Below are 22,824 nucleotides of genomic sequence, written 5' to 3' on the forward strand. Positions count from 1 at the left end.
AAGCTATTATAGGTATTCTATTTTGGATTATTTATTTATCTTTGAAATGTGATAGTGTTAAATGCTAACTCTTTGTGTATGTGCTTTTAATTTTCCAAGTACTGACATACTGACACAAGTAAGTACATCCAATTAATGGCAGTCTGTGATTTTTCTATAACCTAAACATAACTGAGATTTAAAGCAGGATTCTACTGATTTTAACAGACCGTTCACTGTTCGCTTGAAATTTTTTGGTGGTTTGAAAAAGATTTGTTTTTACATTTTACCATACTTCATTATGTTGCAAATTAGATTTGAAATTTCAAAACTACTGAAATTAGGTTTTACGTGTTCAGACTTAGGTATGTAACTCGTATCTGCCTTATCAGGTCACTTGGGACATGATCTGTTTGAACTTAGTTCAGTAGTGTTTATTTTGTGGTAAATAAACTCATACTGTGTGTTTACCGTGGTTACCAAAAGATTTCATCAGTCTTTTCTTTTTAAACTTATCTAATTATGTGGGTAGGTAGAATAAAATTGCTACCAATTAATGAAAGTTACAAATATCTGATGAGTAATAGTATTATCCTGATTAGTAATATCTTGATTAAAAATAGAATATTTTATCTGCTAATAATAGGTTATTTAAATGTCATGATTTTGCCTTTATTACCATTGATTATCTCTCCTAAACTTCTTCCTTTGACCTTCGTAACAGTACTGTATTTTTTGTCTTCTTTTTCAGTGGTTTTGCTTTCTCTGATTTTCCTCAGCATTAGGAATCCCTCTCTGCTTCATTTTAATTTCTGTTTTTCAGGCCCTCTTATAAGAGCTAATTTAACATGTTTCACCTATCCTCAGTGTTGAGGTGACTTCCAAGTCTGCATTCTCTGCCTTAACTAACATCTCTTTACTCTCATTCCCATTGTTTCCCTGTTCAGGCTCTGTCCCAGTCAGTCTGATTCATGGCTGCTTTTTTTTTCCTAACATCTTTATTTGAGGAATAATTCACATACCATAAAATTCACCCATGTAAAGTGTAAAATTCATTGTTAATATATTGACAGAGTTGTGCAAGTATCATCACCTTCTAAATTTTGAACGTTTTCATCATTCATCACCAAAAGAAAGCCTTATCTTGTTAGCAGTCACTTCTCATTTTCCCTCTCTTCTCTCCCCCTATCCTCTATCCCTAGGCAACTCCTAACCTACTTTCTGTCACTGTACATTTGCTTTATCTACTCATTAGTTGATAGACATTAGGTTGTATCCACTTTGGGGATATTATGAATAGAGCTATTATAGACATACACATTTTTATTTTGAGGGGATATACTAGGAGTGGAATTGGTGGGTCATATGATGACTTTATGTTTCACATTTTGAGGAACTGTCACACAGTTTTCTAGAGTGGCTGTATCATTTTACATTCCCACCACCAGTGAGTGAGATTTTCAATTTCTGCATTGTTTTACTGTCTTTTTATATTAAAACCATCCTAGTGAGTGAAGTGTTTCATTGCTTCTTAACCAGCAACTTTAGGGCTCCCTTAGTTTCCTAGGTAGCTCATGGATGAACTTCAAGAGCTCAATAAATTACATGAAATTGTTTGCAAAATTGTGAGTGTTAGCAAATGTGTATTTTTTTAAAAGAACATTTACTACCTTCCTTAATTTCTCAAGGGGATTTATGATACAGAAAGGGCTAACAAGCATTTAATCTTTAAAATGTGCTCTATAATTTGTTATTTTTAACTCTGCTTCTGTCTAATCTAGTTTTATCAAAAGGGGTTCCGTATCACCTGTGTCAGTCGTCTGAAGGCATGGTAAAATGCAAATTACTGAGCATTGTTCTATACCTATTGAATCAGAATACTTGGAGGGTGAGATCAGAGCAATTTGTGTGTTTTGGGGGATTTTGTGGGTGGTTTTTTTAGATTTTTTTTTTTTTTAATTTCAAGTTAGTTAACATATTGTGTAATAATGATTTCAGGAATAAAATTTAGTGATTCATCACTTATGTATAACACCCATGCTGAAATTGGCATTTTAAAAAACACTCCATCAGTAATCAATATTAAGATTTATCAAGTGCTTACTGGGAGCCAGGTGCTCTTTTAAGCACTTTATATATTAATTTACTTATTCCTCACAGTAACCCAAAAAAAGAGTACTGTTTTTCTCTGTTTACTGCTGCTGTAAATAAAGATAAAAGACATTACTTTATGTTCTTATAACTAGTCATTTACCAAAACTGGGCTTCATATTAAGAAGTCTGGCCCCATAATTCAGGCCTTTATTGAACCATTATACTCAACTGCCTTTTTTTTTTTTTAAATTTTTTTTTTCAACGTTTATTTATTTTTGGGACAGAGAGAGACAGAGCATGAACGGGGGAGGGGCAGAGAGAGAGGGAAACACAGAATCGGAAACAGGCTCCAGGCTCCGAGCCATCAGCCCAGAGCCTGACGCGGGGCTCGAACTCACGGACCGCGAGATCGTGACCTGGCTGAAGTCGGACGCTTAACCGACTGCGCCACCCAGGCGCCCCATATACTCAACTGCCTTTTAAGAAATTATTCTTCTGTGTATAGGTGGTTGAGAACCACTGCCCTAGCCTATTAACTCTAAGTTAAAATAAGTTAAAATAGCTATTCTCTTTGTTTCTTCTCACTTTCAAAACTTAATACCTCACCCTCAGAAAGGATTCCTCTTCCTTTCCCTGCTGGGCATATTAATCTAGCTTGTATAGCATTTGCTTATTAATATAGTCTGTTGAATGGTTTCAGTATAATTCTTTTTTCCACAACTGGTTATCAAATTTCTCAGTGGCAGGTGCCTTACCTTCTTTCTATCTACTTACTCTGCTCAGTTTTTATGCAGTAAGTATTCAATATAGTAAATGTTAAATGAATAGAGAGAGAAGTGGTAACAGGCTAACCATTTTAGTACCCTAAAGGAGGTTAGGGTGACAAATTTTGACAGCATTTCACAGGAATGGTTGTATGAGATAATGTTGCAGTACTGAGAGAATTGTCTGATACCAAGAAAGGACCCCAAATACTAGATGGGGAGCTGCATTTCTAATTGGGAATTGAATTTGCTGGTAAAGATGGTAAAATGGAGGATATCGAAGATCATAGTAGCATGATCATATGAAAATAAATGTAGAAATTATACTGTAGTCTTTAAAAGTTTTAGGAAAGAATCTGATTGGAGTTCCTTTTACTATCATTTATCAGTCTGTGCTGTGTCAGGAAAAACAGATGTTCACAAGTAAGAAAAACTGACCAGAAAAGCACAACATCATAGTAGAAACGTATGGGTTTAAAAGTCTAAGTTTGCTATACAGATAAAGTACTAGACTTTGAAAGACATTTCCTTTCTAAATAACATTTTTCTCTTTCAGGGTGATCTTGGAAAAAGAGGGGCCTCGTTCCTTGTTCAGAGGATTAGGCCCCAATTTAGTGGGGGTGGCCCCTTCCAGGTAAAAATAATTTTTTTAACTTAAGCAAAATTGTGGCAGTCTTTCTTGTTTCAAGCTTAATGACAGAAGATGCTGAAGAGAAGTCAAGGTGGTAAGGATAAAGCACTAGGGTGTAAAGAACAGACATCTGTAACCATCCAAAAAGATGGGCAGTTTGCACCATGTGGAGGTCATTGGGAAGCAGTTTTTGTACCAAGTTTCAAAAGGCAAAAACCAAACTAAAGGAACCAGCAGTGAGAAGAATACCTAGAACTCTAGAACTAACCCTATTTTTTGGATTCTAGGACAAGCTAAACAGGTAGAATGGTTTCATTGCCTATTAAAGAAACCAAAAAGGCCTTAATACATTAGTCATTTTTCTCTGCGGTCCTTTTGTCTTAGACTTTCTTCTTCCATGATAGAATACTGTAGAGTTCACATTCATAATGAAAATGCAGATCTAGCTCTCTGTATCCCATGTACTAGGTCCATGTCTTATTATTTATTGGGTTTCAGGTTTTTATGGGCTCTTTTCTCTCTTAAAAAACTATACTAAAAATTTTACCCTTACTGTAGAAATTTAAAAAAATGTATAGCATAAAGCTTGACATTCCATCTTAAACATATCACCTCTTGTGCTGTATGCCTTCCTGCAGATGCTTACTCTTTACAATAACTATCGTTAAAACAGTTTGGTGTATAGTCTTCTGTTAATTTTTCTGGCTTATCGTGTATGTAAAATGTATAATATGTATACTTTTCACCATTTACATTAATTTTTTTCTTTTATAAATTTACTTATTTAAATTCAAGTTGGTTAACATACAGTATAGTATTGGTTTCAGGAGTAGAACCCAGTGATTCGTCACTTAGGTACAACACCCAGTACTCATCCCAACAAGTGCCCTCCTTTTTTTTTTCCTTTTTTTTTTTTTTAATTTTTTTTTGAATGTTTATTTATTTTTGAGAGAGACAGAGACAGAATGTGAGTGGGTTAGGGGCAGAGAGGCAGACACAGAATCCAAAGCAGGCTCTAGGCTCCAAGCTGTCAGCACAGAGCCCGACATGGGGCTCCAACTCACGAGCTGTGAGATCATGACCTAAGCCAGAGTCGGACGCTCAACCAGTTGAGCCACCCAGGTGCCCCAAGCGCCCTCCTTAATGCTCATCACGAGTCTAGCCCATCTCCCCCACCCACCTCCCCTCCAGCAACCCTCAGTTTGTTCTGCATTTAAGAGTCTCTTATGGTTTGCCTCCCTCTCTGTTTTTGTCTTATTTTTCTTTCCCTTCCTCTGTGTTCATCTATATTAATTTAATCATATTAAAAGTAGTTCATGAAATTTGCCTTGAAGCTTTTTCCATTGGAAATCATGTAGGTTTTTTTTTTTAATTGCATAGTATGGCTATTCTGTCATTAATAAGTATTCCCTTACTGATAAAACTTTTAGATTTATCAGATTTCCACATTTTTTTCTGTTAAACAGTGGTTTTGTCAACATAGCTGTACTTTTATCTTTGAGTATCTAAGCAAGTGTATTTCTTTATGATATTTACTTAAAAGTTAAAATTTCTATATAAAAGAACATAGGCCTATTGTAAATTAATATTGTTCAACTGCCTTCTAAAGTTATCTCATATTTTTATTCTCAAGTAGTGAATTAGTTGCTCATTATCCATATACTATTCATGTTGGCAACTATTCATGTCTTTTAATACTTGCTAAAGAGACCAAACGTGATTTTCACTGTTTTGATATACATTTGTTTAATTTTTGGTATAGTCACACCGTCATTCTTAGAATTATTTGCCATTTGTATATCACTTCCATGAATTACCTGTATATATTCTTTGCCTGTCTTCTCATTAAGAGGTCTTTTTTCTTTTTTCTAATTCATTTCTAGGAATGCATTGTATATACCTCTTCACAATTCATCATCATTAAATGTATTTTTTTTCTTACTCCTGAAGTAGAATGTTTTTGTTTTGTTTTTGAGAGAGAGAGCACAAGTAGGGGAGACAGGGAGAGAGGGCATCTTAGACTGGCTTGATCCCATGACTCTGGGATCATGACCTGAGCTAAAATCATGAGTCAGACGCTCAACTGATGGAGCCACCCAGGCACCTCAGCATGTTTCATTTTAAATTATATTAATTTCCATTTTTCTTCAGCACATTAAAAAAGACACAACAGTGAGACTCTGGCTCTTGTACTTGTTTGCATATTATGTTCCTTATTAGACAGATAATCAGGATTGTTGGGAAATAATAGGATATTTGATGCAGCAAGCAGGTAATTCAGAGCCTGGAAAGCAAAACAATGAGGAAGTAGTTGAGATGCATAAAGTCACAGTCAATAAGTTAATGGGAAATATTTACAGATTTAATGAAATGTTTACAAACATTAAAAAATATGACATGATAGGGCTGATTTCTTTGGAATTGTGTCTATTTAAGGATACTGTGAACTACTCTGTGTATAATGTAGATTAGAATATACCACAGTATCTCAAATTTGTTTAATATATTTTGATTAATTGGGTCAGTTCTACAACCCTCTCCTCACTTAAAAAATGTTATATATATATATGATATGTTGTATCTTAATAGTTTATATTAATATAAACTAATTATATTACATATTTAACAATATTTTTTTAAGTGCTCATGCCATATTTACTTAAGTGTCTTTAATTAAGCTTTACCATTACATAAGCCTTCCAGCCTTACGTGTTTTCCCAATATCAAAATCTTCTACAAATACTTTTTATTTCAGTTGCTGTGAAAGTATTGGGGCTGGGGTAGTGAGTGTCTTTTTGTTAGAGGATGCTTTGCATTTGATTGACTTTACATCAAAGTTTGTCTTTTTCTTTCTTTCTTTCTTTCTTTTTTAATTTTATTTTGAGAGAGAGAGAGAGAGAGAGAGCATGCAAGTGGGGGAGGGACAGAGAGAATCCCAAGCAGGCTCTGTACCACTGGTATGGAGCCTGATGTGGGGCTCGAACCCATGGACTGAGATCATGACCTGAGCCGAAACCAAGAGTTGGACACTTAACCAACTGAGCCACCAGTCGCCCCAGAAGTTTGTCTTTTTCTTAATGAGTCATTGTAAGAAGTACTTCAGGATCTTCACAGAAAAAATACAGAAATTATAGAAATAATATAGAAATTAACCTGAGGTTATGTGAGACTTGGCTAAGACTTTGTTTTGTTTTTAGATTTCTCTAAAATTATAAAGATTAATTTACTTGTCATTTAAATCTTAAGAATTTAAGCAACATGCTTGTTGATAAAATTTAAATCTTTATTTTAGAGCAATATACTTTGCTGCTTATTCAAACTGCAAGGAAAAGTTGAATGATATATTTGATCCGGATTCTACCCAGGTACACATGATTTCTGCTGCAATGGCAGGTATGAATATCTAATATTAAAAGGCAAAAAAGTTTCCAAAAGCTAGAGACTTAATACTGAATTACGATGAATTTACATTGTACATTTGTACTTTTAAGACAATGTTCTCTTCATTGATTAGCATCTACAAGCATAATTCTTAAATTTATTAGTATATAGTAAATTTCATCAGGAGGTATACGTAAAATCTGATACCAGTTGGCATTTTTGTAATTAGGTTTGTGATAGCATACAGGTAATATAATATTTACATTGTCTTGTGTAGTCCACTGTATATTTAGTGATCATTTTTAACAGTTTAAAGAATCCAACCATAATTACATATAAATAAGTTATGGAGCTGTAATTTACTCTTCTCTCCTCAATTTCTGTTAGTGCCTTTTCCCTTTTTGCTGCATGTTTTGGCTTCTGTCTGAAATGTGCCGGCAGTTCTTGGTAAAGTATTCATTTTGTCCTGTGCTCAAATGCTGAAGTTTTTGTGATGTATTATTGATAACTAAGAGTCACTAATTTATGTATTTTGAAATATATGTTTAGCACTCCATATAAATCACACTAGATAGCACTTGAAATTTAGGCAACGGCTATGTGTACATGCCTGCTGTAGAAATGTTTTCCAGGGACTCTTCTATCATTATTATTGGGTATATATGATTCTGAATCAAAGCAGCTAGTTCTGGGCCTCTGCACTGCCTTAAAGATAAACTAGGAGATTGATTTGACTAGTCTGGTTTTGGAATCATTTGTTGCAATGCGTGTTAGACAAAGGCACGACCTTTGTTTGGTTCATTCTCTGCAGTTTTCTGAGATTCATTGCGTATTTAACCATACCTCATGTTTCCAAATTATACTATGACTTTATTAAGCAGATTATGACTACTTTCATCAACTGTTGAGCAGTAAATGGAGTGTCAATTACGTGTTTAATGAGTGCTTTAAACTGTTAACCATTTTCTGTTTAGAAATAAATTAGATCAATTTGAACCACATACTTTAACAAACTAAGTGTAAGTTGGAAATAACTAATTTCTGAAAGGTCAATAGCCGTAATAATCTACCATATACTTTACAATTATTCTCAAGTCTTTTTATACTCGGTAATTGTTGACTGACTTGTTGAAGTTTTAAAGCTGGAAGGAAAAACCTTAGAGGTCAAGGTAGTAAACTACTCTTATTTACCCATGAGGAGAGATCTTGGGCAAGTTACACAGTTTGTATGAACCTCTCTTACCTTATCCTAGGGAAGTAGATTGCGCTACAAAGATTTGGATTTTGAGAATTAGTTCTTTAATACCATAGAGATCATCTAGTTACAACCAGAATTTTTTTTAATGTACTTTTTTTATAGATGTTGAATATGAATAGAAATGATTTTCCCTCTACAAATTTGAGTGGTATAAGGTAAAAGTTAGTGGCTAATTTCAAATTATATAACCACTGTATTAGGATCTTTAAGAATGTATTTCTGGATTACCAGTGTTTATGTTTTTGTTTTTTAAACCCAGAAAATTATTAAAGAAATGTTAATCTTTCTTTTTTTTGTTTTGTTTTGGAAGACTTGAAGTCAAGTAGATGAGTGGTCATTTTTATTTGAGGATAGTTGTTATATATTCAGTGGTGCAAATTTAGGGTTTCAGAATATCTTGATTCCCAATGGAACATGTTTTTTCATTAGGATAGCTCATCAGAATTTATTACTATTTTTGTATCATGTTGCAAAGAATTTCAGTGGAATTGTCATTTTGTACTTTTTTCTCAAATGTGTACAAATGTCAACTCATAGTTTTATATCTTTACGTTGATATGATTTTCCAACTTAAATTCCTTGAGTTTTTGTAAATTGATGGTCCTATTGTTCAGAGATTATTACACTATATACTTATTGTGTAATTTGCAAATACTTCTTCCATTTGTTTACAGTTACATTTTTCTGAGAATTGTGCTTTCAGAGCTTCCTCGCACTATTCATGAGCATTAACACTTAGCTTCGCAGTTTTTATACATAACTACATGGTTGGTGAAACTGAATGGTCCCTGTGCAGACTCATTAAGGGAGCCTTTTGCCCCCTTCATTCTTGAAATAATCTAGATCAGATTGCTTTGGTTTTTCCTCAGCATTACTTTTAGAAGTCTTCTAAATATGAATTGGGGGTACAAAGTGCTTAGAGGCAGTCATGTGAAAAATTGTTTTTTAACTGGCTATTAAAAAAAATGCTAACCTTGTCATGTTAGTATCAAAAAGTGCACTAAAATAGACTGTAATGATATTGCCTGCAAGATTTTGCCACATCAAACAAAACATTAAGGATTCACTAGTAGACCTTGTATGTAATTTTTATTCCAGGTAGCCTGTTGATTTTGTATTTTATCCTCATGAACTCAGGTGTTCAGATAGTAAAACTTTTTTCTCAAAATGACAGTTAATTTAAGGTGGATCTTATTCTGGCTTTAGTGTTTCAAGAGAAGACTATAGGAATTTATAAACCTAAATCTGGAGGTATAAATTAAAAAATTATTTCCAATTGGAAGGCTATTTAATCAAATTAAGTATTGTTGAGTCTTTATGTTTTACGTGTTTTTTTTTTCCCTTCCCTACATGTAGCCTTTATCAGATTGAGAGTATTTATTTCGTTGAGGTTATTTGTATGTTTTTGTTTAAATGAACTTGCTTATCTCTATGAATATCCCTAGACACAAGTATGCATACAAAAAATAGTATTGTTTCTTTACAGTGATTCCTAATTTTCAGAAGTTTTTATCTGGAATGTATATGCTTTTCTATGCAACATTACAGATTTAAATGAAAAGAATTCTGATTTTTATTGGATTAGATATTCAAACATTATCACTATATTTTTAAAATACTAGTAATGTAATCATTTGTCATTTATAGCCTACCTTATGGGTCTTATTTGCTTTTATTTAGCATTCACTGTTATTTTTCAAGATACATCTTTCTATCTGACTTAGTTTATTATTAAAGATTAAGTTTTACTCATTACAAAGAAATTTTGTCTTGCCTATATAAAATATATTTTTTAATATTTTTCCATGGCAGTTTATTCAGCCAAATGGATATTTAGACAGATGTTTTGTGTGTTTGTATGTAAACATTCTTCCTGTTTTTTGTTTTGTAGAACACAAGAAATTAAATATAAAATAATCCAAAATATTCCATAAAAATGGATGTGCAATATTATTGGCCATAGTGCAAAGGTGAAAGGTATTATTCTAGCAACGTATGCTTTATTTTATTTTAAAAAATTATAAATTATTAGAAAATGTTACTTGAATATTCTGGGTTTTTTTTTTAAGATTTACTAAGCAAAAAGGATTTACTAAGTAAGCTGATGGTTAAAGTATAGAAAATTGTGATTTCACCTCTGATGGTAGATAACTATGATTAGAAAATGGGATATGATAATCCCTTCTAAATATTTTCTTAGATTCCCCATTGACAAGGTTAGCATTTTTTTTCTTTAAGGCAAAATTCATCTTTTAGGTAAGTATTTGGACTCTGAAACTGCTGCAGATGGCAGAATTTTCAGTACTCGGTGCATTTTTTTTAAAAAATTTATGGCCCATTCTGATATTCCTTTTTGTTTTTTAACTTAAAATTTTCAAAAAAGTTAGATCTCACAGTAAATATTTCTGAAATCCTTCCAATGGGATTCATTTTGTACACATGTTTCTGATGAGGTCACTGCTTGTTGTTATGATACAGAAAAGCCTGTGTCTATTTTAGGCATTTACTGTACATTTCTCCCGAGAAAAGAGTGAGATCGTGTCATCTCATGCTCCCCATCCGCAGGTCACTTCCTGTAGAAATATGGACTAACTTAAACCTCGTGAGTACTGATCTGAGCATCTCTTGCAGCCTCTAGTTTTAAGAAACACACCCTGGGAATTTATGATAGCTATGGAATTAATAGAAGGCGGGAAGAACTTTTATTTCCTGAATTTGTGTGTGCGTTCTGAGTATTTTATAAAACTTTAATTCTGATCCCTTTATACTATTCCTTCTAGAAGGAAGAATGGGGTAATTTTTCAGTCATCGTGTAATAAAAGCCTGGGGTCTTCAGCTTGGCCATAATAGCCTTGACCTCCAAAGAATTTGATGACAGTATTTAAGATAAACATAGTTGTAAAGGTATACCATCCTACAGCTTTCAGGAAAAATAATAGTTCTCTTTGCTTAGCATAACATATTTTAAAAGTCTAATACAGTGCTCTCTATTCTCTTGTCTGTTGATACTTACTAGCTTTCTACTTCCTTGCAAAAATAATCTATCTACATTACTTTCCAATAAATGCAGGTTAAGAATATGTGGGATCTAAGCTGTTTTAGTTTTAATTGGGTTTTTTTTTTCTTATAATTTTAATGTATTTTTCTTAGAAGGTTAGGTGGGCTTTGTTCTTACAGAACTTGATGAAATAAAAAGTACAGAAAATGCAATACTACAGGTATCACTCACTTAATGAAATAGACATTTTCAGCAAGTTTCCTATAAGCAGGATTTCTCTTAATCTGGTTTACATTATCAAATGGAGTGTTAGATGAAGCAGAACTCTAAAAGTTGCATTTTGAAAATTTTAAACATTTTTCTAATAACATTCTAACTGTACTACTATACATACTAACTATAACAGTATGGCCATTACATTGCCACTTTGCTTTAACTGACTAGAGCAATATTAATTCTTATTATCTTACAAGTAGATCCTTCAGATACCTCTTAATGTTTAACAGGTACTCAGAATATTAATATGAACTAGCATATTACCAAAATTTCACAAAATTTAAATGCCAAAATAAAAAGCTACAGTAAATATCTAAACATCAGGGATTATTCCCAGTATCTTTGTCTTAGAAGTAGGAAGATCTGTTTAGCTTTGCCTGTTGGCGAACTTCAAATTGCCCTACCATGTATAATTCTAAGTTGGTGACAGATTTTTGTTTCTTCCCACTTCTTTCATTTCTTGAATTAATAGACTATGTTTTTATAGATTTAATTAGCCTCATATCTAGTTAGTTTAATAAAGTGTGGTTAAGAGAATGTAATAGCATCAAATTCCAGGACGAGAATTTTAACTATGGTAAGGCCAATAGCTAAAAAGCTGTGCATTATGCCTAGATTCTGTCTAATGGTTCGCCAGCATTTAGGCTAGTGTCTTTATTAAGATCTGGCTTTTTATTGGGGGACTTGAGCCAGAACAACTCTAGTTAAAGCACAAGTTACTGATAGTAGCAGTTATAGAGGGATAAGATGGCAGCACTCTCTTACCTGAATTTTAATGTGTCCTGTTGTATAGATCAATTTGTATCTGGAAATGAATTTTAGTTAAGTGAGAAATACCTGTTGTTTGCGCCCTATCTTTGTTCATTAGTGTGTACAGAATAATTTAAAATTTTATTCACTGATATTTAAAAATTAATTTCTAGTAATAAATGCAGCATTTTAAAGTTTACATATGGTATTTTTTTCAGCTTTTAATTGAGGAATTTTGTGACTTGGGAGAGTATCAAGTTTGGGTACTAAGTTTATTTTTTAAAATACAACTAATATTAAAAAAACTTTGCTCATATTTACAAATAAAGTATAATAGATTGAATGAGATTTTTACCTAGACAGGTAAAAGTTTGGCATAAGGATTCCCAGTTTTAGGCTTTCAAAATTTAATGAAAAGCAAATATTTTTTCTTAATTTCCACAGGATAATTAATAAAGGATATTGTGAATAATGCAGAATATTTTGTTGCCTTGTGCAGCTTTGTGGGCTTTTACTAATAAACCCCCTAATATTGCTATACAGATATTTAGCTAATAATAACTATTTAAGTTAAAAAACAAAGAATCATCAATTTAGGGGTATGGCCAGAATACTGTCAGGTGCACATTTACTTTAAAATATAATTTGAATGTATTTAGTTTGAGTTTTTCACTTCGGAAAATGAGAGTCAAGAAAAGAAAAAAAATTCTTTTAACTTTATTCTCCTTTAAGCTGGAACATGCAAGAAAAATCTTTCCAGAATATTTAAACTGATCTAACAGCGTCATATTTTTCTTCTCTTTTCCTTTTCTAAGAATTTATATATGAAAAGAAACTCTTATTTATTAAAAATACTCCTGACAGCTGGTCCAACACTTTAAATTTTTATTATTTTAATACTGGCACATAGAAAATTGTTTCCATACTAGTTTTATACATATGTATGCAGTATTAAAAGCACTAAAGAGAAATGGAGACTATAGAACTATTAGAAAATTGGGCAAGTTATCAAACCAAATTTCTATTCCATTTATCATGTTTTATAAATAGATTCAATTTTAAGCATCTTTTTGTGAGACATCTGGCTATTTCTACGGTGTTAAAACAGTGGATTAAGGGAATAACGTTTGAGTTAGCTAACTGTCTGACATTATGGTAGGGAAAAGAACCTATGAGACTAAATACTACTTTGTACGATTTAGTAAAATTATTTTGCATTTTAGGTATACCCATAGTAACTTCAAAAGCCAAGGAAAGATAATGATTGGTTCTGCAGTATATGTTAACTTAGAAACCAAAATTATTTTTAAGTGCACCCCAGCATTTTTCTTTCTGAATTCACTTTACTCACATTAAATGTGCTGGTTATATTCCACCTTTCTAAAAGCTAGTTGATAGTATTAAAACAGTTAAGATCCTTAGACATTTCTGCATGTAAGTTTCACTGGATTTAAAGGCCAGTTGAATAAATCTAGCTTGATAGAAGTAGTTCTGTGAGGTTTCTGTAGTGATCTTCAGTGTTCACAAGCAATAGATCAAAGCCCTGTTTTATAAAGATGAAGCAATCTTCATAAATTCCTGTTTTCAAGATGACATTTCATGGGCTATTTTTCAGTAACAGTAGGAAGATAGCAAGTAAAAGATATGCAATAGTCTAGAGACCCTGTTCCAGAAATGTTAATTTACTAACTAGAATGAGCCATCTTAGGTGACCACCCTCTGCACTGATAATATATAGTACTTAAGTTTTAAAGTAAGTTAGAACTACCTTCTACTCTGAGTTTCTCTCTTAAGTGTCTATAAGTGAGAGGGAAGTTTCAGTTTGTTACTTTTCGAACTTTTGAGTTTTTGTATGTGTTTAAGTGGATGAAAAATAGATCTTTTCCTATTAACCCTCACAGAAACCTTACTTCTGTGATACCATTATTTTAACAGTATTAGTAAGCATATGTTTATATAAAGCATTCATAAGGGCAAACAACAGTCCTGTTATACAGCCCCATTAAGATCATATATAGTAAATGCTGGCCTTTAGGTAGAATCCACTTTTAAGATAGGGAATTGTGATTTAAGGATATCAAGTAGCTCTTGTAGAGCTTGCATGCTAAAAAGCCCTAGAATATACCAAATTTCTATTAGGTTTGTCTGTAAACATGGGGTTTTAAATTTAGCGTAGAGTGTAGATGGATGCCCCAGAGAATACTCTGAATATGGTGGGAGAGGAATTTATATATAATCAGAATTTGCTCTTAAAAGAATTTTTTAGTTACGGTCAGAATTTGAGAATGTAGATTGGAAATAAACTACAAACGTTCATGATTATATGGGTTTGTAAAATAAAAGTGTAAAGTATACATCACTTAATAGTTTAAATATTTATTATGCATTTTCTTTAATATAGATTTATATACTATTTAAAACCTTTAACTTAATAGTTCTTCATTTTTACCAGAGTTCATTTTAAACATGTTTGTTTAGGTTTTACTGCAATCACAGCGACCAACCCCATTTGGCTTGTAAAGACTCGGTTACAGCTCGATGCAAGGTATGTTAATTCATTAAAACAAAATTAAAGTTGGTTTCAACTAATTTTTTCCTATAAATTTATATGTGAGATTTCAGTGCCATGTATCTAACTATGTTTTTCCCTTTTTTGGCTGCTGAATTTGTTTTTTTGTTTGGTTTTTGATACTTGGGTCTGCCATCAGAAGCAAAAGATATATATATAATAGTTGGCAATATGACACTTGCTAAGGAAGAATGTAGATTATGTGTTTCTATTTATGTATTTGCTTGCTTGCTTATTTCCTTATTATTTTATTTCTTGAGAGTGCACCTGAGAGCAGGAGAGAGGCAGAGAGAGAGAGAGGATCTTAAGCAGGCTCCACGCCTAACGCAGGGTTTGATCTCACGACCCTGAGATCATGACCTAGCTGAAATCAAGAGTCAGGAGCTCAACTAACTGAGCCACCCAGGTGCCCCTATGTGTTGTGTTTTTAAATAAAAGGAAAAGAATATATATTAATCTAGGCCAAGCAGTGATAGTTTCACTACATGAATGATTATAATCAACCACCCAACAGTTAACCGACAGGATCAACTGGTCTAGACTGAATCTTTGAGGAGCATTGCTCAAATTTAGTAGCCTTAAGTACAGAGAGGCCTGGCATGGGATTTAGCTCTCATATATTCATAGACTTGATCTGTTACCACTGACCACTTTATGGTAGCACAGTTCATTCATTTGATCTATGTTGAGCAGATACTGCTGTGTTCTAGGGATATACCAAGAGACATTGGGGACCAACGTTAGGTGGAATAGTTAGGGAATGTTGTTTTGAGCCCATTTTTAAGCAGAGGCAGTGGTCTATGCAAACCTCATAGGTCTTGAGGTTAGGGCCTCTGGTATGTTCTGGGAACTGAGCAAAGGCCAGAAGCAGTGCAGTTTAGAGCCTTGCCATGTCAATTCCTGTTGGCCTTTAGTATGGACGATAGGAAAAATAATACTTTTATGGAGAGATGATCCTATTGGTGTATTATAATAATAATAATGAGACTTTTGAAACTTTGAGCCTTTCTGAAGTAGACTATAACAAATTTCCACCTTTTTTACATTTTATGGCATGGGAAAGTAGTGTTATATCTCATAGACTATAAATAAAACTGATCTGAGAAATCATTAATAATTATGCCTGCTTAAATATCTGTTGTTTACATTTTATCATGTTGAACTGTATGCTGTTTGGAGACTTGAAATAGCTCTAATTCTTGTTTCATCTGAATAATTTTTAATGAAATCCTAAATGGTGAAGCAAAACTCAAAGTTTATTTCTTTTTTTTTTAATGTTTATTTATTTTTGAGACAGAGAGAGACAGAGTGAGAGTGGGGGAGGGGCAGAGAGAGAGGGAGACACAGAATCCGAAACAGGCTCCAGGCTCTGAGCTGTCAGCACAGAGCCCGATGCGGGGCTCGAACCCACAAACTGTGAGATAATGACCTGAGCCGAAGTCGGACGCTTAACCGACTGAGCCACCCAGGCGCCCCTCAAAGTTTATTTCTTAAAGCTAAGAGATCTGAAAAGTAGTGGCAGCTAAAACAACCCAAAGGTTAAAGAAATGTGAGATGCCGGTCCATATTATACTACTATAAGCTACCAGGGGTATACTGCAGGATGTTATAAGGTGGATCTGTAGGGGGTCCTGAGAAAAGTATGGCTTAAAACTCTTTATTATTTTTTTCACTTCTAATTTTAACGCACAACAGCACAAGTTCTTAGGCTTGGGAGTGGTGAGGAATGGGGTGGGTTTGGGGTAATAGTGAAAGGCTGGTTTGAGGATGCTCATTTATAACTGAGATCAAGAACAGGGCCGATGTGTTTGTATATTACCCTTTGGACTTGTAGCATTTTAACTTTTTGTGAAGAAGTCTCTGATGGCAGAAACTGATTACAATTGGTTGTATGGATCACTCAACTGAGAAAGTATTCATACAGTGTCATTAGTTGAGGACAGTCATTAGCTCTAAACAATAATTAGTTCATAAAACTGGAGGAATCTGTAGGTTATCAGGTGGGTATCTTAATTGTGTTTTTATTTTATGTCTGAAACAGGCTGTATTAATTTATAAATAGGTAAATTTTCTATTTTTTTCCCTGTAGGTAGCATTTAAACCCATTTCTTATAGGTAAGGTTTTATTGGGAGAATCATAGTATAAAGTAATATTTTTACAGACTCAAAATTGTGTATGTGTAAGAGTAAATGCTATGCCATTAAGTAGCACTAAGGAAGTTTTATTGGACACAGTACTCAATAACTACTTGATAACTATAGAGATCCTCATTCACTTTTCACCATGGTACTGGCTGTTGCCTTAAAAGGATCATAGGAAATTTGACTTTAATTCACATAGTCATTTTTAGGGAAGAACTGAGTGGGTTTGGAAGAATCCCTCACGTACAGATACTAGATTAATTGTACTTGCTTTATGATACACTGTCATCACTGGTGTCTCAATCACTCTTTTATGTTATTAAGTCCGAAGAAATCTTCTCATTTGAACTGGATTCAATGTGATGTGACGGTTTGTTTTATCTTGAGCTGCAGTCACAGCGTATTTGGACTAAAGGATTTTGTTGCTTATCCCTACAATACAAACTTCAATGAGCACATGAAACTAAAGATTTAATATACTGTATTTTGCATTTGTAAAAGAAAGTATTTACATGTTACCCATCTAATATGACAAAGTTCAGGCAGAAGAATAGGAAATCTAAAATGAATGTTTTAAAATTTTGGTTTCACTTCTTCATGAGTTACAGGGGATCATTCTGTACTGGAGTGGCAGATTTCGTCTATACTTTATTTACCTTATTTAAAAACCTATACTACTTTATTAATAAGATTTTTCCTTTTTGCTTTTCAGGAACCGTGGGGAAAAACGAATGGGCGCTTTTGAATGTATTCGTAAAGTGTATCAGACAGATGGACTTAAAGGATTTTATAGGGGCATGTCTGCTTCATATGCTGGCATATCAGAGACTGTTATCCATTTTGTTATTTATGAAAGTATTAAGCAAAAACTACTGGAATATAAGATTGCTTCTACAATGGAAAATGATGAAGAGTCTGTAAAAGAAGCATCAGATTTTGTGGGAATGATGCTAGCTGCTGCCACCTCAAAAACTTGTGCCACAACTATAGCATATCCACATGGTAAGAGGTGTTTGAGTTTATAGGAGTAAAATTCTATTAATTTAGAAATTTTCCCGTGTCAGCCAATGGCCCACTTATTAGCACATTTATAATTTTATTGAATTCCAGTAAAACAATATATGGTTTCCTAGGAGTTCATCATAATGGGATTAAATCTGTAAGTAACAGTTTTAATAGGTCAGTATATATTATAGTAGCATGGTGGTGATTTAGCATGGGCTTTGGATAGTCACATTTCAGCCCAGAGTCTTTCAGATTATAGCCAGGTGACTTTTGGGAAAGTTTCTTTAAATTAAAAAAAACTATGGATACAGTTATGGTATGCTAGATACTTTATATACATTAGTGCTAATCTACAAGAAAATTTCTGTGAAGTACTTAACCGTCTCTGTTGAAGTCTAAGCATGCTAATACATACCCAGAATTTGTCTTTATTTTCAAATGGGAAACAAGAAATGTTAAGATTGAGTTGTCCAAGGTCACACAGCTTACTCAGATCACATACCTTTTTTAGTGGAGGAGCCCAAATTTGAAATCGGGTCTGTAATCCCAAAGGCCAGCCTATTTTACATTATTTCATGTTGGCAAATAAGTATATATGATTTATTTCTCTCTGAAGTTTTATAGTATTAGCGTATTTCATTAATAGATAACAAAATTACTTAAGAATTCGTCTTGCGATGTGCTGAGGGTTTGGGGTTTTTTTATAATTTTTATTGTTTTGTTTAAAGGTAGCCTTTGATTTTGTTGTTTGGGGTTTGTTTTGCTTCAGGATTATTTTTGTTCATTTATTTTTGAGAGAGAGAGAGATTGAGCTTGAGCTTGAGCAAGGGAGGGGCAGAGAGAGAGGGAGACACAGAATCCAAAGCAGGCTCTAGGCTCTGAGCTGTCAGAACGCATGAGCTGTGAGATCATGACCTGAGCTGAAGTAGGACGCTTAACCGACTGAGCCACACAGGTGCCCTTTTAAGGTGTTATTTTTTAAGTAATCTCTGTATCCAGTATGGGGCTGGAACTCACAACCCCAAGATCAAGAATTGCATGCTCCACTGACTGACCCAGCCTGGCACCCCCGCTTTGGCATTTTAATCTAAATGCTTCACTCTTGTTACACTGATGAGCATTTAGCTTCACCCTTGTGAAGCTAAAGCCCTGTAATTAAAGCTGTATTAAGATAAATGAAACAGGGCTATGAGTAAAATGAGAATTTTACTCGTAAGATGTAATTTACAAGTAAAACCAAGTCTAACCAATTTGCACTGTGAAGTTCTCTCAGTTTCCTGAGGGAAGTTCCTAACTTCTTTCTTTAAGAGATGTCAAAAGAGGACAGTATCAGCATTGTTTAGGTTCTGGCTCCTATGGGATGCCTAGAACCATGGCCTGCTAAGGTGAGAGACAGAATTTTAGAATTGTAAGCACGCTATTCCTTCCAGTGAGATGACGTCACTACAAGAAGAGGTAATTTATAAATAGTATTTTGGAGTGGAATATGTAAATGGCATTAATTTTTAAGAGAGGACACAAGAGATTTCAGATATTAACATTTGCAGTGAAAATGTCTCTAGGCCATTTCCCTCAGGCCCATCAGGAGTAGTGTGTTGGAAAAACAGACTCTTCAGTAGAGAGCTCTGAATTCTTGTCCCAGCCTCTCAACTGACTAAAACCTCTCAGCAGTCCTGATTCCTCATCTTTCAAAACTAAGAAATACGGACTAACTATACGTAATCTTTTAGATTTCTTAGAGCTGTAAAACTTCACAGTTTTTGCTTAGTTGCTTCCCAGATGGAACCTTTCAGCTGATTGGCTAGTATTTTGAACATATCCAGCCTCATGAACATGAAATTTCATGTTGGCATTTGTGGACTAAATAGATTAGTTGTGGTGAATAGATTAGTTGTTCTATTTTTTCATTGTAGGGTCCACTTAAAATCTTTTCTGTCACTATATCTTTGTGTATTCGTCCTTGATACCACCTACATTCCTTTTCCTGTCTCTTTACCTTATTACAAAATCTATTCTCCCCTTTGTCTATATTAGTATACAACGGATACTTTTGTTTTATTCTTTTACCATTAAGGAACCTGTTATAATTACCACTTACTACTAGTGATTTTAGCCAGCTGACTTAGAAGTTTGGTGTTACTGGGGCGCCTGGGTGGCTCAGTTGGTTGGGCGTCCAACTTGGGCTCAGGTCATGATCTCACGGTCTGTGAGTTTGAGCCCCGCGTCAGGCTCTGTGCTGACAGCTCAGAGCCTGGAGCCTGCTTCAGGCTCTGTGTCTCCTTCTCTCTCTGCCTCTCTGCCTCTTACGCTCTGTCTCTGTCTCTCTCAAAAATAAATAAACATTAAAAAAAAAATTTTTTTTTTAAATAAAAAAAGTTTGGTGTTACTGTAATATAACCAGTTTCAATCAGTTACGCATTAAAAATCACTCCTTATCCGAAGTGTACACTTAAAAGACTGGTAAATGGGATATGCTCAGCATTAGGAGGGTATAAAGATATCACTAATGTTTTAAAATGACTTTTTCTCCCCTAAACAGAAGTCGTAAGAACAAGACTACGTGAAGAGGGAACAAAATATAGATCTTTTTTTCAGACACTGTCTTTGGTTGTTCAAGAAGAAGGTTATGGGTCTCTTTACCGTGGTCTAACAACTCATCTGGTGAGACAGATTCCAAACACAGCCATTATGATGGCCACCTATGAATTAGTGGTCTACCTTCTCAATGGATAGCAACTTCAGGCTGCTGTATACTATGAAGAGGGAAGACCAAAAGATGACAGTGGACCATGCAGTATCGAAGCCAGCATGGTGGACAGAAGAAAATAGTTTGGGAACATGTAACTATGCCTAAGGGAAAGTTTGGTTGTAGGAATTAAAGTAATCATAATAACCGCATTACTTGGTCTTTTCAGTAATGTGAAAAAAACCTAGGCTGCCCAAGAAAAAGCCTTTAGAAGCACTACTTCCTCCAAATTGCCATTTTCTCTACCATGTCCATGGGACATAGTTGCATTTTGTTGATTTATGGCACAATATAGTGTTTATTCCATGAGCACTTTTTCAGTCTTCTAATAAAGCCATCCATAATTATATAAATATTGTAACTATCCAAAGATAGTATTGACAGTCATAAATGTCTTACCTCTGGCTTCTGTGTAATTTCTGTAAAATTGTAAAATAACAATAAGTGAGATCCTTAGTATTGTTTTCACATTTCCTTGAGAGGATCTGGAGTATTTTAAAGTTAATTATTTGGCATTATTCATCACTAGTTTTGACAGCTAATGAAATAGTATCTAAATATCTTGCGTATTTTTAGCTTTAAAATGTTTTGGTTTCCACTGCTAACAGGAACATGATGTTTAGCAAAATGTGGACACTTAAATTGTTTGTTAACATATCAAACTCAGTGGTAATAGTTTGGGACAGAAAAAACCAGTAAAATGTTGATTCTTGGCCATTTCAATAACTTGAGCGTGTCCTCCGATCTTTTCTATCTTTATGATACGTGAATGACTTCAGTTGTCTTTTCAGTGGTTTATTAGTTAGGGACTTAAATTATCATCTATCATACCTAGGTATTATTTTCTTAAAGTGGAAAAAATTTACCACTTCTGAATCTTTCTCCATTAGGAATTTGAACCTTTGAATTATTTCCAGATGATCAATATAAATTGCATTTATTTTGTAGAGAAAATGGTAATTTTCAGCTTTGCTATAATAGGTTTTTTTTTTTTAAGGTGGCATTATAAATATCTGGGGCAGTATAAACATCAAAGAGGGGCCCTTTGCCATCTGATCGAACAGGTGGTGATCCTAATTGACTTACAATTTTGTAAATGAACAAACTGCTTTTGACAAGAAATGTATGCTATCCTAATTTCTTGAATGGTAAATCATAGAAAGATTCAAGTTAATTCAGATTCAGTGTGCTAACAGGATATAGCTTTTACATTTTGCTGTTGAGTTCACCTGTACCTCTTAATACTTAAATGTATTATATGTATGGCCTTTATGAAGATGTTTGCTATAATTCTGTTAAGAGACTTTGCTAATGGATGTTGCTATACTGGTGTATAAAACATCTACAATTAAACTCCAGTGTGGTACTCGTTTCAGTATAGATGAACTGTACATTTTGTGCAATGGCTTTATCTTAAGAATGACTCTTTGTGAATGCACTTTGTGGCCTTTTTGGGGGGGGTGGTGGTGGGGTGAGAGTAACAGAGAATTCCACTTTAGGATTATTTTTTTTTAAACATTGGTCATGTATTAGGCAGAAACAGTGTTCAACAAAACATTTTTCTGGGTTTTAGATACAGTGTTTTGGAGATCTTTAATAACATAAATGTTTTACATATTCTATGTATGCTCTAGTGCCCCTAACATAGAAAATTGTAGCACGTCATTGCAAGCTTACTCTGTTGTCACCAATGAAACACAGTGCCCTCTTAAATTCCTCACCTTCTTAACTCATTATAATCAACAGTAACTGGATGTTTTTGAGGTGCTTTGATTGGAATTTAAAAATATTCCAATCTCTTTGGAGACCAAAGGCAATTTCAGTTTCATTACCTTTGGGATTATTCATACCTTTTATGGTGACTTTTAGCTTTGACATTTATTGTGAGAAACATGCCAAAAAAAAAAAAAAGGCAACCCAATAATAGGGGGTTCTAACTTAAATCTGTAGAGAAAGTCTCAATCTAGAGTGTTTGCCTTTTCAGGTGCCACTTATACTGCCTAATACAGTGCCATTTGCCTTGTGAAGATGCATAAACATTAGTTGTGCTGAATGTAGGACAGACATTCTCCCTAATCTTAATGATCTCAGTACACCACAGATGATTAAGAATGATCTGAAAACCAGCAGCTAAGGAACATCTTCTTATTTAGCTGTAGCAAATTCATAATAAGTGTCCTTCAAGGATGAACATGTATTCTATTCTGGTTTGTATTTAGCAAGTAAAACTT

General features: G+C 33.9%; 1 protein-coding gene across 1 annotated transcript in view; it reads left to right on the plus strand.

The window, feature by feature from the left end:
- Window positions 1-22,478, plus strand: part of SLC25A36 (solute carrier family 25 member 36) — a 37,005-nt gene extending 14,527 nt beyond the window's left edge. Inside the window, exons 3-7 of the mRNA XM_030329479.2 lie at window positions 3,394-3,471; window positions 6,761-6,861; window positions 14,610-14,676; window positions 17,555-17,844; window positions 20,387-22,478. Of these exons, the coding sequence (XP_030185339.1) occupies window positions 3,394-3,471; window positions 6,761-6,861; window positions 14,610-14,676; window positions 17,555-17,844; window positions 20,387-20,580 (730 nt within the window). The 3' untranslated portion in view covers window positions 20,581-22,478. The remainder of the gene's footprint in view (window positions 1-3,393; window positions 3,472-6,760; window positions 6,862-14,609; window positions 14,677-17,554; window positions 17,845-20,386) is intronic.
- Window positions 22,479-22,824: the final 346 nt, after the last annotated feature.

Source organism: Lynx canadensis, chromosome C2, assembly GCF_007474595.2.
Source record: "Lynx canadensis isolate LIC74 chromosome C2, mLynCan4.pri.v2, whole genome shotgun sequence".
In the NCBI taxonomy this organism is placed as follows: Eukaryota; Metazoa; Chordata; class Mammalia; order Carnivora; family Felidae; genus Lynx; species Lynx canadensis.